The 17698-nt window shown below is 36.3% G+C and overlaps 1 protein-coding gene across 2 annotated transcripts; it reads right to left on the bottom strand.

The window, feature by feature from the left end:
- Positions 1 to 471: 471 nt before the first annotated feature.
- LOC114178428 (bZIP transcription factor 46-like) lies at positions 472 to 3849 on the bottom strand. 2 transcript variants are annotated; one of them, XM_028064326.1, is made up of 5 exons: positions 3651 to 3849; positions 1568 to 2774; positions 1109 to 1180; positions 984 to 1013; positions 472 to 804 (listed from the first exon to the last, which is right to left on the bottom strand). In XM_028064326.1, the coding sequence occupies exons 2-5, from the start codon at positions 2630 to 2632 to the stop codon at positions 730 to 732; spliced, it is 1242 nt and encodes a 413-aa protein (XP_027920127.1). In that variant the 5' UTR covers positions 2633 to 2774; positions 3651 to 3849; the 3' UTR covers positions 472 to 729. The 2 variants fall into 2 exon arrangements, with proteins under 2 accessions (XP_027920127.1, XP_027920128.1); XM_028064327.1 differs by having other exon boundaries at positions 984 to 1017; positions 1112 to 1180.
- Between the last annotated feature and the right edge of the window lie 13849 nt (positions 3850 to 17698).

Below are 17698 nucleotides of genomic sequence, written 5' to 3'. Positions count from 1 at the left end.
ACTAAAGGTATATAGTAAACAAAATTTACTTAAAATATATTTGCACTAAACAAGTAATTACAAAATAAATGTCTACAAAAAGAATATTCTGTTTATAATCAAGCACATTAAGCAATTTAAACTGCAGATATGTCCAAGTATCATGATACCTGTCAGTCATTGTTAGTTAAGAAGTATACATAAGCAATCATGTGGCTTCTATACTTGGAAACTTTAGTAAGAGGTCCTTCATTACGCTCATTCAACTTCAAATTTGATGTTGAGCAAGAATTAACGCAGATTAATAATATCTTTACACTATTTGGTAATCTCTAGGCCAAAAAACAACAAAGATCACTAGTGACTTTAATTTTGCTTCAAAGCATTGTAGTGGTCTTAGTCTTGATTACTAAGAAAGCATTCAAATTGATAATGATAGTGTTTTCAATGTAATCAATGAGATTAGAGACAGTCTAATAAGCTTGAGTTATCTTATCATCCTGCAATAGAAAAGAAAATAGCATTCAAACACATATAATAATTCATTATTTGAAGATACATGTTTAACAATGTACAACTCACCACTCCTAGTTCCTATACATAAAACTAATAATAGCTAGCTACCACCCTATCTAGTGTTGGACTGCTGCAATTACCTTACAGTTCACAAACATACTTCGATCCTTATGACACAACAATGACTTCCTTCGTATATCTGTTACTCAAACAAATTACTCACATTGTCTACCACTACCATGGTCCTGTCAGTGTCCTTCTCAAGCATTGTATTTTACTTATCCTTGGCTGGCATGCAGGGTCCGAATCCTGATAAGATAAACAAATAAATAAAGTTTATTTGGCTTTCAAACTGTGAAAATAAATTCAAAAATAATCTGTGTCGGTAAATTTCTATATTGGTGTTAACCAGTAGAAAAAAGTGAGGAAAAAAGAGGCATTTGATGAAGAGAACATTGGCAGAGAATCATATGCAAAACAGATTATACCTTGTTCTTCTGCATTTCCTTAATTTCTGCCTGTAACAAACCAATTGTAATCAGAGAAAGCCAAAACCTTTGTACACATTTTACTGATAAGTGATAAGGATGTTTGGCGCAGAATGACAGCATACCTGTTTTTTTTGCAATTCTCTGTTTATTTCCTTAAGTTTTGCAACTTCAGCTTCCAGTTCGAAAGTGTAGGCCTGCCATTCACAAGAGATAGAATATTATAGTTACGTGACTTACAGAAGATCCACCCACACAGTAAATCACTAGATTGTTGTTGACAAGAACGCATAATGACCAGATAGAAACAGTGAACATTTTTTTTTTTCTGTAAAAATCTTTAGAATAAAACTAACATTTTTGTATGAGTGAGAAACAAAAGAATGTTTTCTCAAAATGGTTTATCTTTTCAAAAGAAATTAAAGTCACATAATTTTGTATAAATATAAAATTAAAAATTTATTAATACTGCTTGAGCTGAAACTTAATTCTGAGATGGTTTAAAAAATAAAAACATGTTTTACCCTTACTTCTCTCTAAGTATATGTTAGAACAGTGGAACTAATGCAGTGATGAGTACTAACCTGCTTACGAGCCCGTGACCTGGCAGCTGATTCTCTATTTTTTATCATTCTCCTTTGTCTTCTCTCAACCACTTTCTCTATAGCGCTGCATTTTCTTCCCCTGTTGATTGCATAAGGAACTGGAGACAGTGAAGAGTTGTCTACATTAGTTCTTGTAATTACATCTGATGATATTTTCCTTGAGGGAGAAGCCTCTGGATTACCCGAGGCTAAACCAACCATTCCAACATTCAATGAATGCTCAATCAACCCTCCTCTTCTGCCAGGGCTAGCAAGTGGAGCACTATTCAACAAATGCATAGGAGCAGCAAAAGCTACATTTGCAGGCTTTGGAAAAAGTGGTGGTGGATGTTGTGTCGGTCGGTGAGAGTGGTTTGAGTTTAGAGGTAAAGGAGGAGGTTGTTTGGGAGCTAAGTTATTGTTGGTCTCCACCACCCTCTCACCCATATTCCCATTACTTCTATTAGGTTGTTGGAAACCAAGAAGTAGGCCATTGTTATTGTTTGGTCTAGGAAAGTTACCAAACCATCCACTGTTATTTGGTTTTCCAATTTGTTGTTGTTGAGGCACATCTTCTCTCACCACCCCAGCTCTCACCAAAAACTCCTCTAAGGTCATTTCTCCCAATGTTGGTTGCCTTTGAGGAATGGATGAACCACCATTGCCATTGCCATTGCCATTCCCATCATTGGTCCCACCACTATCTTTGATCAAGTCCCTCCAAACCTCATCTACTGTTTTCTGACTAAGAGTCCTTGGCAATGTCAAAGAACCCTGTCTTTGCAAACCACCACTGACTGAGTTAAGGTTGTGGCCTTCTCCTATACCAGCTGAAAATGCCAGGGCCTGAGTCTCTTCAGCTGTCCAAATGTTCTTCAAGAGTTCATCCATGTTCATGGACCCAAATTCCTTCCCAACCCCACCCATGGTGCTCTGAAACTCATCAAATGTAAGGGAGTATACTGATGATGGCTGTCTCAGCAGAGAACCAACATTTGCCGACGGTGTCTTCCCATGCATGGCATCCCAAGTGGGGTTATTATCATCGTAGTTCCTGAAGTTCATCTTTGCTTTCACTTTCCAAACCTTGAAGCAGACGTTAGAGCTTTACTTAAGCAAGCTTTGTCTTAGGTAGCAATCATGCCTCAGTAGATCGTGGGGTGTTTTCAGACACTGATTTGGAATGGTTTCCTTGGATTCAGAACAACTATAAAGAATAAAAAACATTGGGACAATTAAAGCAATTCACTGATAAAGTTACTAAAAGAGATCATTATTAATCCCACCCCACAATCCTTAAAAACAAAACATTCAGGCAGAACGCTGTTCCATCTTTTTTAAGGATCAGTAGCAAAACAGCTAGGAAAAAATTTCATCTAAAGCGCAAAAATCCAAAGCAGTGCACATGGTGAAACACTGAAGCCTACTATGATTGAATTGTAGAGAGAAGTCAGATCTAAACGTTGTGCTGTCTGTTATTTATGTATTTTGACCAGGTGAAAATATCTTAGTAGTTTTGTAAGTTAGATTAAATTAACCTAACACAAAATCTGATGATGTAGATAGAACTTAATTTTTCAAATGCTTCAAATTAAAAAGTTAAGTAATTTCTGCGAGATACCAACACCCTTTTTAAGAGTTTAACAGAACCCAACTTCCTTTTTCGGGCGAAATCACAAAAAATCTCTCAGACGCGTCACCATCTCCTACCCAATTTTCTTTTATCTTAAAAAAGTAATTGTCAATATTATACAAATTTCACATCCAATTATGGATACGAAACTCCCTTGCTCCACACACCCGAAAAAAAAAAAAAAAAACTACCGCAACAACTAAGCCTTATCCAATTCCGCTGATTCTCCACGCCACAGAGCCTCGCGGCGATCGGAAAAACCCAAAAGGCCCATATCGATTAAACTAAAATTAGTTGGGAGGAAAGAACCATATAAAGAAAGAGGACCGGAGAAACAAAAGGAAATGGAAAGCGAACTAAAAGAGCGTGGGAATGGCTCAGATATGGATATGAAGAGGAAAACAATGGAGGTGACTGTGAGGACGAAAGGGAAATTAAAATTAAAGTTACCTCGGGTGAGTGTTTTTGTTCATTCACTGATCAAACGCGTTGTTGGACTCTCTAGGAGTAAGGAGTGTCGTGTCGCAGCGATCTTGAAATTGGGGAGTGTGGTGGTGTCGACAAGTGTCTTGTGTAGTGCCGCCTCGACACGGGTCCGAATTTAAGAACACACTCTCTCTCACTGCTGCGTATTATTGGACTTTTCTCTCAATTATAATATTTCCAAAATATAAATTTGGAACCACACTCGTCTCAAAACGTGGCCCAATCGTTCCCAGTTGAATCTGTGACGTGACCTTCACCCAATCATGTATCGAAATGTGTGAGGATCATAGCACTTGATGATGCTGCTTTCCGACAACATTTTACATTTGTGATTATCACGCCTTTGGATTTTTTTCTCCCCATTTTTTTCTTTTCATATTTTCTCGTTTTTGCATTATCTTTTCCATTTTCAGCTGTGGTAGGAGTTTGTAGAAATAGTATGTTCTGCAAGGTAAGGTAGATAGATGTTTGAATCTATTCCCTTGGTTTTGTCTATACATAAGTCCCTTAAATAACTCCTCACACCTAATTTAGTTGTAAGTCAAGTCACTATATTAATATAAGAATATTTATCTTCACCCTAAATGCACTTTTTGTTTTGGATAAATGAATATTTAAAATTCTTTTTTTATTAATTAAATTAAATATCTAAAATTTAAACTGTTAAGGACAGGTTAAACAGATGTAAGGGACTCAAGACTCTTACTAACTCTAATAGAAATTGGGTATTGGTGAAATTATTGTAACTGTGTATGAAATTTGTTGTATTATGTATCACCAACTAAAACAAGTGAAATAATTTGCATGATAAAGATAAAAATGTCCTGTGTATCTTAAGAATATTCTCAATTATAAGTTCAAAATATGCTTAATGCAGGTAAAATAATCAGTGAATATGCAATTTAAATTACTAAATTAATTTTTGATAAAAATTTGCTAGGGGTTAATTCTACCAACACCGAATGATATTGCAGCTTACTTGTGTAATTATAATGCTCGTAAGCACTCCATAACTTTGATGTGACTTTAATTATTAAAAGAGTTTGATATTTTAAAAAGTTCACACCTATATTTCTTTTATGATTTTATATACTAACAAAATAATAAATATGAAAGTAGTTAGGTGACTAAGTTTTTCTTTTTTTCTATTTTCAATTTTTTTCCATGAAAATAAAATGCATTTATAATAAAGAATTATTACACTATATTTTATAAAGGCTTTTTTTTTAATATGTTATTATTATTATTATTAATTTATCAAATTAGATAAATTCATATGTAAAACTCGTCTATTATTATTATTATAAAAAAAAGATTATTTTTCCTTTATTAGCTTTTTTAAGTAACAAATATCGCTAAATATAGTGTAATATGTTGGTAGTTAGTTTTTCTCTAAAGTATATCAAGAGTTGATCTTCCAACATATTTGTATGAAAAATATTTATCAAAAATATTCCAGTTATTCAAGTACTTTAAAATAATAGTTTTTAATGTTATATATATATATATATATATATATATATATATATGAATGATGCTACATGAAAAATTGTAACACCCCATTTAATTTATAATCATGATCAAAGGAAGAGTCACACAGGATAATACAGAAACATAGTCCTGGAGTTTAAACACTACTCCATACAATAACCAAGGCACACAACTATGCCACAACTAAATCAGATACAATGTTCATCACTAATCAAAATAGGAAATTAAAAGTCAGACTAATACATGGGCCATAGCCCCAAAAAGAAAGTCCAAAGCAGTAGAATCCAGCCCAGATAGCTAAGCAGCGAAATCATCTCTTCCTTGTTGACCTCGAGTACCTCTCACATCTGCTCCCATCAATAAATTGATGATTATCGCAAAAGTAGAAGAACAACATACAAAGAAATCAAACAAACAAAGGGTAAGCTAGAGTAGAAACAGTTTATCAAGTAATCACATGCTATTACACAATCCAAACAGTATTCATCAACCAATCATGTTATGACTTCTCAAACAATACACTAGACTTAGACTCGACTCATCCGGATTACATATAATATGGTCGGATTCAGCGGATACTTGCACTTGTGGTGGATTACCCTGCTCACCCCCGAGCTGCTCACCCTTGAGCTAAGTGTTACAAATGTTACAATGTTTCAATCCCCCACACACAAGGTTAGCCCTTAATAAGTTTCAGGCCAACTGCTACTCTCACCACAAGAGTCAGTCTGCTCTAAGTGAGACTAACTAACTCCTTAGAGTGTCAGGATGCAACCTTACCTTGAATCCTTACCAAATTATATAGATGGGGCACCACCATGGACTCCCACTAACAGGGGTCATGGAATTACGTCCCGACCACTAAAGCACCACTAGGAAGTCTCACCTAGAGACTCGTGGATTTACGTACTGACAACATACCAATCACATTCCAAACAAACAAATAATATTGATCATGCATTTAACATCTCAGGCCATCCTTTGTAACCCATCCTCATTCATATTCCATGTTGATTTCATACCCTCTCATTCTTCCCAATTCAGGGATATAGAACTTCACCTCATACCAATACCATGCCATCAATGTAATATTATTGCTCATATCGCATTCATGACCACATATATAACCAACCATTTCATTGAAATCGCATGCCAAGATTTATCCAATTCATCATTCACAATCTATGAATCCCATCACTCATGTAAATTCTTTCATCTCATACTTTATAAATGCATACAAAGATATACATATATCGCAAAATAGTATTCATCCCAAATAAATGATTGCCAACATTTAAGTACCTACAATTGCATACAATCAAGCACAACACACAACCATAATTCTTACACCAAAATTCCTAAGAAAATTTATTATCACAAAACAAAAATCACTATAGTAATGCGTGACACATTTCTCAAGCTACAGACATCTAATCGACGATCCAACCATTCAAACCATAAAATAGCATGTTATTAACCAAATGTCAAAATTTGAGCTCAATCCAACAGTTAATGAGTCGGGAAAGTATATTTTACTAAAACTGCGCATATCAGAAAAATACACAGTCGCCCAATGACCAAGTCAACTCGCCGAGCGACGGAGCGACGCATCCAGAATACAAGAATAACGTCAAATATCACAGTTTCATGAATATTTGAACCCCTAACTTAGAAATATACAAAAAAAACTAACGTTTTTCCTAATCTTTCCTCATATTTCACAAAACATTAATCGCATAAAATAGAAATAACGTGAAATCCTAGCTTCCCTTACCTGGAAAGAGCTAGTCCAATTGACTCGTATACCCAACAGTGAGCACCATAGCTCCGGGGACAACTTAGTGAGCTGGAAAAATAGCAGAACGGAACAAAACAAGGTTATTGAGGTGAGTCCTAAGGAAATACGAAAATAAAGCTAGAAGGGAACTACTACGAGCCTAGAAGCAACTTACATGGAGTGGAAGAGCTTGAGCTTGCTTGGAGAGGATGGGGAACCAAACCCTAACAGAGCTTTCTGTTGGGAAGTAAGGAGAGCGTGAGAACGAATGTTTTCTGAAAGTGAGTGAAACTAGAGTGTTACAACAAATTAGGGTCTTTGGTTCCCTATGGGCCAGCCCTAGGCCCAACTGATTTGGGGCAACCTTTTTTAAATTAGAGCAGAGATAAAAAGAGGGTTTTACATTGTCCCTAACAACAAAAATTTTCGTCCTCGAAAATTCACCGATGGGATAGAAAGAAAATCGTGTTTTCCTCACGTCCTTCGACAACCACCATCTAAACATGACCGATTTGATGACCCCAACACCTATAGTCACTGGAAACTTTACCTTTGTGCTATGCGATATGTGTCCAACAATGTAAATTGGTTTAGTCACTACACTCGAACTAACTTCCAACTTGCAACCTTAACACTAGAATTGCTCCCTCATACTTGCCCAACTAACTTGTATCTGATATACTAACTCACCCACCATATGCTCTCCCCTACCTCTTGTAGGTTTTTTTCTTGGAAGTCTTATACCACTTTAAGTCTCAAACTAAAACATGTTCGTTATCACTTCCCGTCACCTTGTTCACTCCTTTATGCATCACTCCACTGACTTGATCACTATTGAGTTCTGGCCTACTACCTCACCATCAACACTCTTGACCACTTTTGTGCATAATGACACTCATTACATCTTGCCTCCTGTACTAATTTCAACCAATGGTAACAAAATTCACAACCAAGTCATTCCATTTCCAAATTAAACTTCCCTCTTTTACAACCACCAAATTCATTTTGGCATCTCACCTTCATTTCTGATCTACTAACTTGTAACCATCCTTCCACAAAAGCCTTAGAACCATGTCTTTCCTTGACTTGAAATTTTTAGTTTGATTTATACCTATCAACTCTAAGATACTTCTCAACTAAGATTTTTCTGAATTGCTTCTTCCCCAACCTTGTTGAGAGACTCACTAGTTCTAGTCGGATGACTAAACTAATGAAATCTCCTCACACATTCTCTTTCCAACCCAACCACTTATGTTTCACAATCAAACCTTACTCTTAACTCGTCGAATCACAGATCTTGAATTCCATTCCCTAGCTAAACATCTACTCTCACTTTCTGAATTCCAAGTTGGCACTCTAACTTGAAATCATAACTCAGACCATCTCCTGCTACTCTTGCACAACTTTCTCTAAGTAACCCCATAATTCCAACTCTAAATGATTCTCTGAACATCTTCAATTGATACTCATAAGAACGACACTTTTGCTGTTCAACAAGAATTGGTTGTCGTAGTAATACTCTAGGTCGTGAGTAAGATAGTTCTTTTCACGCACCTCTTACCCTTCATAAGTATCACTTGTCGTCATCCCGTTGCGCTACTCTGATCAACACACAAAGTCACTTATTTGTTTACTCAAAATGATGCTCCTTTCATGTCTGTCGTGACAAGGAATCAATCATCGTTGAGAAACCTTCCTCCAAAACTTCTATGGAACTTGCAAAGCCCTTTTGACTCCCCTGTTCATAGCTTTAACATCCTATTTTCTCAACATCGCATCCACCCTTTTTAAACCATATGTCTTACTAGTCACTTTGACCTTTGTCAATAATCCTCTTGAACATTCGAAGGAGTCTCTTCACACTTGGAAAACTCGCTGCTAAACCTTGATGATACCGCTAACCTGTTTGAAATTTCTTACCTTCATCATGTTTCCACCCTTTAAAACCATAAGCCAAAAAGTATATCCTCCCTTATCCAACATTTACCCTTGAACAATCCATCCTCCCACTACCTCTCCTTTAAGATTCACCAAACTCGTAGTCATCCTTGTCGTTATATTTAATATACGCCACTACTTCTCCAAAATCTCCTCCACTTCCGTATTTACTTCAAATTCTCAGTAGGAACCATCCAATTAGAAATTATTGGCACAAGTCCTCCTTCAGACACCAATGCGAAAGTGAACTCCATCACACCAAGGTTAAAATGCTAGTACTTGCTTCAGAACACATCTACAAACTCTTCTGCTATCGGGATCCTTTGCGTCTATTATTCACTTTCCTTTGTCAGATGACTCTGACTCACGTGACACTATGCCCCCCACTATTTAGTTTGATTCGTACTTCATTCGCAATCACTGACTTATCCCCTTTTAATCAAAGAACACCACCTTGTTGGTCGTCTCAGCTCATTGGAATGAGATTGAGAAAATAACCAATTCACCCTTGAGACTATGTCCCAACCTTGCAAAGGAAACAATTTGAATTGGGTTTGAATTTAAACACTTTGATCACCACGAAGGCACCACACACCCGAGCGAATCTTCACTTGGCCGCTATTGTAACAAAACCACCTCCTCAAACTCAGCTCCTTCTTGCAAACAACCATGACTCCTATACCATACTAACAACATCAAAGAGTGTACGACCCTAAGTGAGGCCAAAACCCATAATCCAACCACCACCTTTGTAACATGTATCTTTTAAATTAGATCACTTGTGCTGGCCACTTTAGTGTCAATCATCGCAAACACTCTCATAGTTACTCAAAACTTTTGTTTTCCTTCCCCCTTTCCTCGTGCTGTGGCATTACTAATTGTCCTTCCCTACAAGAACAAACTTAACTATGTGATTCTCCTTCTGATGCTTGAAATCGTCCATCTCATATCCAATGTCAATCCTTCCTCTTTTGTGGGCCACTTTACTTAGAACATCCTTTTTCCTCCTAACTTGGGTAACTACTACCGCTGAGGAGACCCGACTACTCCTTACTTAATTGATCTGGTATATAACTCCTTGTATACTCCCTTCTCCTATAACATCATCACACTTGGCTGATCTTCAAAGCTCTGCCTCCCATAAGCTTCCAACTCCATGTCTGATTTCCCTATATAGTTCACGGCCTCCACCCTCAACCTCAAACCTCCCACACTGTTACACTTCGAACCTTAGACATTGTCAAGGTGTAAAACCAAGTTGATTTCTCAAACCTTGCCACATGTGCACACACCGATATCTTCTCATATACTAATCTCTGAACTCAACTCTTCTTCTAAAACTTGTGGTGTACGATCTTAGAACTTGATCTTGTACCTCTCTCTCTCAGCCCAAAGCATTGCTTCTTAACTTTCAACATCATTTCTCAGCCCTCTAATCCAAGACTCAACTATCATCATCTATCAATATATAATCCTCTACATCTTCGCACCTTTGAGACAAGAGATTTCCTCACAGACTCCACTAATCCTAATAAGGGTGAGTAGGTCAAGTTGAGCTTCAATCTGCATTCCCTCATCGCTACATACACGAGACACGAAACACAGAGGCATAACAGGACAACTGGAACATAAAGGCAACACTCCATCATCTATAGACAACCAAACCTTTCGTCTGTCACCCTTCCTCCCCCAAACCATTAGAATTAAGAAAGGAAAAACAACCTTTGATCTAGTCATGAGTGTGCACCCTCATCACTTTATCAAGACGTTTTCTGTTCTTAAAACTTTTGGTTTCATTGACAAACTCGACTAGACTTGACAACTTACGCCCGCGAGACATGACAAACCCACAACCTCAAGTCATCCTAAGGACGAACTGCTTTGATACCATAAATGTAACACCCCATTTAGTTTATAATCAGAATTAAAGGAAGTGTCACACAGGATAATACAGAAACACAGTCCTGGAGTTTAAACACTATTCCATTCAATAACCAAGGCACACAACTATGCCACAACTAAACCAGATACAATGTTCATCAGTAATCAAAATAGGAAATCAAAAGACAGACTAGTACATGGGCCATAGCCCCAAAAAGAAAGTCCAAAGCAGTAGAATCCAGCCCAGATGGCTAAGCTGCGGAATCATCTCTTCCTTGTTGACCAAGAGTACCTCTCACATCTGCTCCCATCAATAAATTGATGATCATCGCAAAAGTAGAAGAACAACATACAAAGCAATCAAATAAACAAAGGGTAAGCTAGAGTAGAAACAATTTATCAAGTAATCACATGCTATTACACAATCCAAACAGTATTCATCAACCAATCATGTTATGACTTCTCAAGCAATACACTAGACTCAGACTCGACTTATCTGGATTACATATAATATGGTCAGATTCAACGGATACTTGGACTTGTGGTGGATTACCCTACTCACTGTAACATCCCTAGCTACCCCTCCGCGGGCCCCAGAGGCTGTCAGGTTACTACAGCCCAATGCACCCCAACCCATCACCCTTCTCCGTCCATTCATATTGGGTGGGTTGTTGCCAGTGGGAATCGAACCCCCAACCTGACCTTTAACACCTCTGGCTCACCAGCAAATGCTACCAGTTGTGCTCAGTATGAATGGACGGAGAAGGGTGATGGGTTGGGGTGCATTGGGCTGTAGAAACCTGACAGCCTTTGGGGCCCGAGGAGGGGTAGCCAGGGATGTTACACTCACCCCCGAGCTAAGTGTTACAAGTGTTACAATGTTTCAATCCCCCACACACAAGGTTAGTCCTTAATGAGTTTTAGGCCTCCTGCTACTCTCACCATAGGAGTCAGTTTGCTCTTGTAAGACCCGTGAAAATTAATTAATTAATTAATTAATTAATTAATTAATAAATGCGGGTAGAAAGAGCCTTTATGGCATTAAAGATTGTTTGATGTGACGGGGAAAAGTACTAGCTCAAGTGGTTGAGAGTACTTAATTGTGTGAGAGGACTTGGGTTTGAGTCTTATATATGCCTGTTGTGTGTTATTTGTTTTATTATCATTTTGTTAATATATTTGTGAATAGGGAGTGATATCATAATTATAGAATTATAATAGTTATCACTAAATATGAATTGGCATAGTGGTTATGCTTTGGCTTTATGAGTGGAAGGTCACGGGTTGAAACCTTGATGGACATAAATTAACCTTTATTTTTACCAAATTTAGTTTGGAGTGAATGTGGAAAGGTAGAGAGAACCCTAGCAGAATGGGGCAGCCAAGAGGGTCTAAAAAACCACCTTGTAATTACCATTGAATAGGCATTAAACCCATAATAAAGCCCAATTTTCGTTTTAGCTCTTTGGACCAACATTAGGAGACCTACAAAAGGTAAAATCTGTGCACAAGAGGTTGAATTGGGTGTGAAGAAGAGGCTGAAGCAAAATAGTGGTCAACAAAGGAACATTCATCTTTTTCCCAATTTGAACCAAGAAGTCCAGGTTAAGGGAGTTGCAATCCTATTTTTTGTATTGTTGTTATATGTATATGACTTTGATGGGTTTATGCCATAAAATTCGGGCTATGTATGAGGAAGATTAAGGGTTTGGGTGTTGTGACAATTGCTTTAACAAATTTCTCAATCAATTGGATGAATGTGAGGTTTACTATACTGTACATATGGTTTGTGGTTCAACTTGGGTTTTGGGAACCAAATTGTGCCCAAGTTATGTTTATACGATTGTGCATTTTTTTTCAATTGAATGGTATGAATTGTTGTGCGAATTGGGAAAGGTTGGCCGAATTGGGTGTGTGAACAGAGTCAAAACCCTGCAAGTCTCGCCCAAGCGAGTCCATCTCACCTAAGTGAGAGTTGTAGGGTCTCGTTTTTTGTTCTGGTTCACGTTTCTCGCCTAGGCAACCAGGGACAGGGTTGAGCAACTTGGTCTCTCGCTCAGGAGAGAGAAACTCCCCCAAGTGAGGTCGCGAGGAAGCCTGGACATTTTGAGCGCGACTTCTCGCCCATGTGAGAGGTTTTGGGGTTTTGAGCGACAAGTATGCTCGCTTAGGCGAGAATGACTCGCCTAAGCGAGGTCGCGATGAGACTTAGTGTTTGGTTCTTACTGAATCCTCGTCCAAGCGAGGAGCTTTGGGTATTGAGCGACTTAAGGTCTCGCTCAGGTGAAAAGAGCTCGCCTAAGCGAGATGAAGTGGTACAGCCCTTGTTTCACGCTCGCTCAGGCGAGGTGGATTGGCTTAAGCGAGGCTGATGGACTAGCCTAAGCAAAAATGTGGTGAATCCATGCTTGTGTGTGCACTATTTAAACTGTTTTGCTTGGTGTGTCCCTAGCTATAGGAATTATATGCTTGTAATTGTGGTGTTTGGGCTTGAAGGACTAAGTCCAATAATGGTCTAGGATGTGCTTGATGGTTGGACGCATGATGGACATGGAACTGTGTAGTTCTCGTCGGCTGCTAAGTGGCGAGGAGTCCTTAGTATGGTGATTACATGCGTCGGACGCACGATGGGCAAGGAACTGTTATGTTCCCGTCGGCTGCTATTGGGCGAGGAGTCCATAGTATGGTGATTGTGTGTGTGTCATGGTCCGAGCGAGGGAGGCTTGGATGATTTACTACATACGAGGAGTCTGTAGAGCAGGACTATGAGCAAGATAGGCTCATAGGGTTGGACCACAAATGGGTTAGTTTCGTGGGAGCACAATGAAGTCCCAAGACCTAGTTCATGCATATGACTCATGAAGGATTATGAGATCAGGGATGGGTAATTTGAAAATAATGAAATACTTTAGTGATTGTTATCTTCTTTGGGATGGATGACATATTTATTTTTATATATTTATATATCTGTGCATAGCTCACCCTATCTGTATGTGTATGGCGATGATCAGATAACTTGTTATCCGGGAGCAGATGATTTGACAAGTGAGCCAAAGGATGCTTAGAGGCAGAATGCAGGGGCTACCTAGGGATTTTGGAAGGATTTTCATTTTAAGACTTTTGATGTAATCTTAATTATGTTGAACTTTGATGGATTTTTGGTAATAATGTAATTGCGAATATTGGAATTATGTTATAATTAAAGTCTGAATTTTCCCATGTTTTTGGGAAATGCTTTTTATAATAAATGATCTATTTTATTTCGGCCTGTTTATTTATTTTATTTTAATTTATTTTATTTTAAGTAATATCCTACCGAGATGTTACAACTCTAAGTGAGACTAACTGATTCCTTAGAGTGTCAGGATGCAACCTTACCTTGAATCCTTACCAAATTATATAGATGGAGCACCACCATGGACTCCCACTAACAAGGGCCATGGAATTACGTCCCGACCACTGAAGCACCACCAAGAAATCTCACCTAGAGACTCGTGGATTTACGTACTGATAACATACCAATCACATTCCAAACAAACAAATAATATTGATCATGCATTTAACACCTCACGCCATCCTTTGTAACCCATCCTCATTCATATTCCATATTGATTTCATGCCATCTCATTCTTCCCAATTCAGGGATATAGAACTTCACCTCATACCAATACCATGCCATCAATGTAACATTATTGCTCATACCGCATTCATGACCGCATATATAACCAACCATTTCATTGAAATCGCATGCCAAGATTTATCCAAGTTTATCATTCACAATCTGTGAATCACATCACTCATGCAAATTCATTCATCTCATACTTTATAAATGCATACCAAGACATATATCGCAAAATAGTATTGATCCCAACTAAATGAGTGCCAACATTTAAGTACCTACAATTCCATACAATCAAGCACAACACACAACCATAATTCTTACACCAAAATTCCTAAGAAAATTTATTATCACAAAACCAAAATTATTGCAGTAATGCGTGACACATTTCTCAAGCTACAAACATCGAATCGACGATCCAACCAGTGAAACCATAAAATAGCATGTTATGAACTAAATGTCAAAATTTGAGCTCAATCCAACGGTTAATGAGTCGGGAAAGTCAATTTTACTAAAACTGCGCATATAAAAAAATACACAGTCGCCCAGCAACCAAGTCAACTCGCCCACCGACGGAGCGACGCATCCAGAATACAAGAGTAACGTCAAATATCACAGTTCCATGAATATTTGAACCCCTAACTCATAAATATACAAAAAAACTAATGTTTTCCCTAATCTTTCCTCATATTTCACAAAACATTAATCGCATAAAATAAAAATAACGTGAAACCCCAGCTTCTCTTACCGAGAAAGAGCTAGTCCAAAAGACTCGTATACCCAACAGTGAGCACCACAGCTCCGGGGACAACTTAGTGAGCTGGAAAAGCAATGGAACGAAACAAAATAAGGTTATTGAGGTGAGTCCCCAAGGAAATACGAAAATAAAGCTAGAAGGGAACTACTACGAGCCTATAAGCAACTTACATGGAGTGGAAGAGCTTGAGCTTGCTTGGAGAGGATGGGGAACCAAACCCTAACAGAGCTTTCTGTTGGGAAGCAAAAAGAGCGTGAGAACGAATGTTTTCTGAAAGTGAGTGAAACTAGAGTGTTATGGCAAATTAGGGTCTTTGGCTCCCTCTGGGCCAGCCCTATGCCCAACTGATTTGGGGCAGCGTTTTTTAAATTAGAGCAGAGATAAAAAGAGGGTTTTACAAAAATAATTAGATAGAGTTTTAAACTGTTGTTCTTGAATTATTTGGCTTACGTTAGGTGTTGTAAAATGAATTAACGATATGTTTATTTTTTTATTCTTAATTATTTTTCTTCTTTTACATAAATAATTGTGTGAATTAAAACTTAAAATTGATTTTGCTAGTGATAATGTTCTTGTAGGATCGAACTACAAAAATATTTTCATATCTAGGTCTTCGTCATAAAAAGAGACATGTGTGCAAAAGATACTCTCATGGTCAAGTGAAAGACCTGGGTTAATTGGCAGAAGTGTGATAAATGTTGTAATAATGAATATATGATCAATTACCTCGTGAAATGTGGTATTAATATTAGGTTTATGAGTCCTTACTTAATTGAGTCTGATTCACATGGATAATTATCATAATTAACCTGCTCAATGATTTCTACTATGTTTTAGTTCTTAACGCAACAAGTCCACTGTAACCTCGGTCATCATAGGGCAAAATGATTTCGTCTAACACTGATAATTCTACAAAATGATCAATGGGATGGACTGAGGTAGTCTCTGCAATATATGTAAATGAACAATCTCAATCATTATAAATTAAGATCATGTTAGACACATTCCAAATGTTGTAGTAATTGAGATCGTGTCAAATAAACTCTAGATATTGTATAGACCGAGATGATCATGTAAAATGTTGTATAGACAAGAGATCCATATCATCGCAAACACATAAAATACAATACAAATAATATATCAACTTAAAATATTTTGTTTATAATAAAATACTTTATAATGATTGGTTTTGTTAAAATAATATAAGAAATTCTTTAAGATACTCGATTATTATAACCAGAGTATTAAAGGAGATTAAAACTTTATGATGTAAGTGGTACAATAATTTGAATTTAAATAAAGTCTTCAATTTTTAAATGACCTTTTGTGCTTAAATTTTGAAATGACTTTTTGTGCTTAAATGAATTCACGTCATTCAAATAGAATTAGATGAAAACTGGTGTACTGAAAAACTTTGATACAAAAGAGCTTGTATAAAAGCTGTAAAAAACAAAGTGGGTTTGTATGAAAGAATAAAATTTGCACCGGTAATTGTTGCTAGAATTATATAAAATAAAAATAATAAGTATAAATTGATGTTTCACACATTTTATTAATATCTAAAATACCATTTGCTGCTAAAATAAGGTTTGTGGTTAGAGAAGGATAAGACATTTTTACAAAATCCTGGGTTTAAAATTTGTTACCAGTATTGTAATAATGGCCGCAATGAATCAATTATTGTAAAAAACAATTGTGATGAATCATTTCTCTACCGGTGTCCTAGTTACCACGACCTTTTTTTTTTTTTAACCATTAGATTCAATGGTGGCAGATCTGGATTAAGGGAGAGCCAAAATAATACAATTAAAATTTATATATTTAATTATTGTTACTAAAGTAAATATAATGAATACATAATTTAATATAATCATAATTATATAAAAAAATAATAATTATTGTTATTTGTTATTTTATATTTTTGAACTTATCAATAATTAGACCAAAACTAAAATTTTCATCTATTTCTTTTTCAGTATAAATAAACAAATTGTCACAAAAAAAATTCACCTTCCATCTTTATTCAACAATCTTGTTTTGATAATTTTCATTACAAAAAATATTTTTTCTATTATAGTAATGGTTCACTTGTAATTCTTTGAACTTTAACAAAAAAAATTTATAATTGGACAATTAAGTGAAGTATCATGGTTCAAAATATATGTGAAAAAGTTGAATTTGTCTTGTTTTCATCTCCACACAATTTCTTTTTTTATCATTTTCAAAATATAATTTGTTCTTTTATTCTTTACCAATTTTTTTTTTTAAAGACTAAGACTAAAGAATAATTTGTCATAATCTAATAAAAAATTGAGACGTAAATACTAAAATAAAAATTCATGATAATTAAGCTACAATTGAGAATCGGTTATGAAAAAAAAATACATAGTATAATTTTTTTTCTTCTATATTCTTAAAAATGAATATATAAAAAGCTTGTTAGATAAAAAATAATTTTAACTATTAAACTAATATTCATTATTAAATAAGACAAAAAAAATTTTAAGGAGGGAAAAAAACATATAAGAGATAAGAGTAGACAATGATTA

Source organism: Vigna unguiculata, chromosome 3 (assembly GCF_004118075.2).
Source record: "Vigna unguiculata cultivar IT97K-499-35 chromosome 3, ASM411807v1, whole genome shotgun sequence".
NCBI classification, from domain to species: domain Eukaryota; kingdom Viridiplantae; phylum Streptophyta; class Magnoliopsida; order Fabales; family Fabaceae; genus Vigna; species Vigna unguiculata.
This window is presented reverse-complemented; position numbering and strand designations above follow the sequence as displayed.

Bases quoted from the DNA above. Each gene is read 5' to 3' on its own strand.
- LOC114178428 (XM_028064326.1), bottom strand. From the start codon at position 2,632: ATGAACTTCAGGAACTACGATGATAATAACCCCACTTGGGATGCCATG. The intron at 1,181-1,567 runs GTTAGTACTCAT...TGTGAATGGCAG, and splicing joins GGTCACGGGCTCGTAAGCAG to GCCTACACTTTCGAACTGGA. The intron at 1,014-1,108 runs GTATGCTGTCAT...GGTTTGTTACAG, and splicing joins GAGAATTGCAAAAAAAACAG to GCAGAAATTAAGGAAATGCA.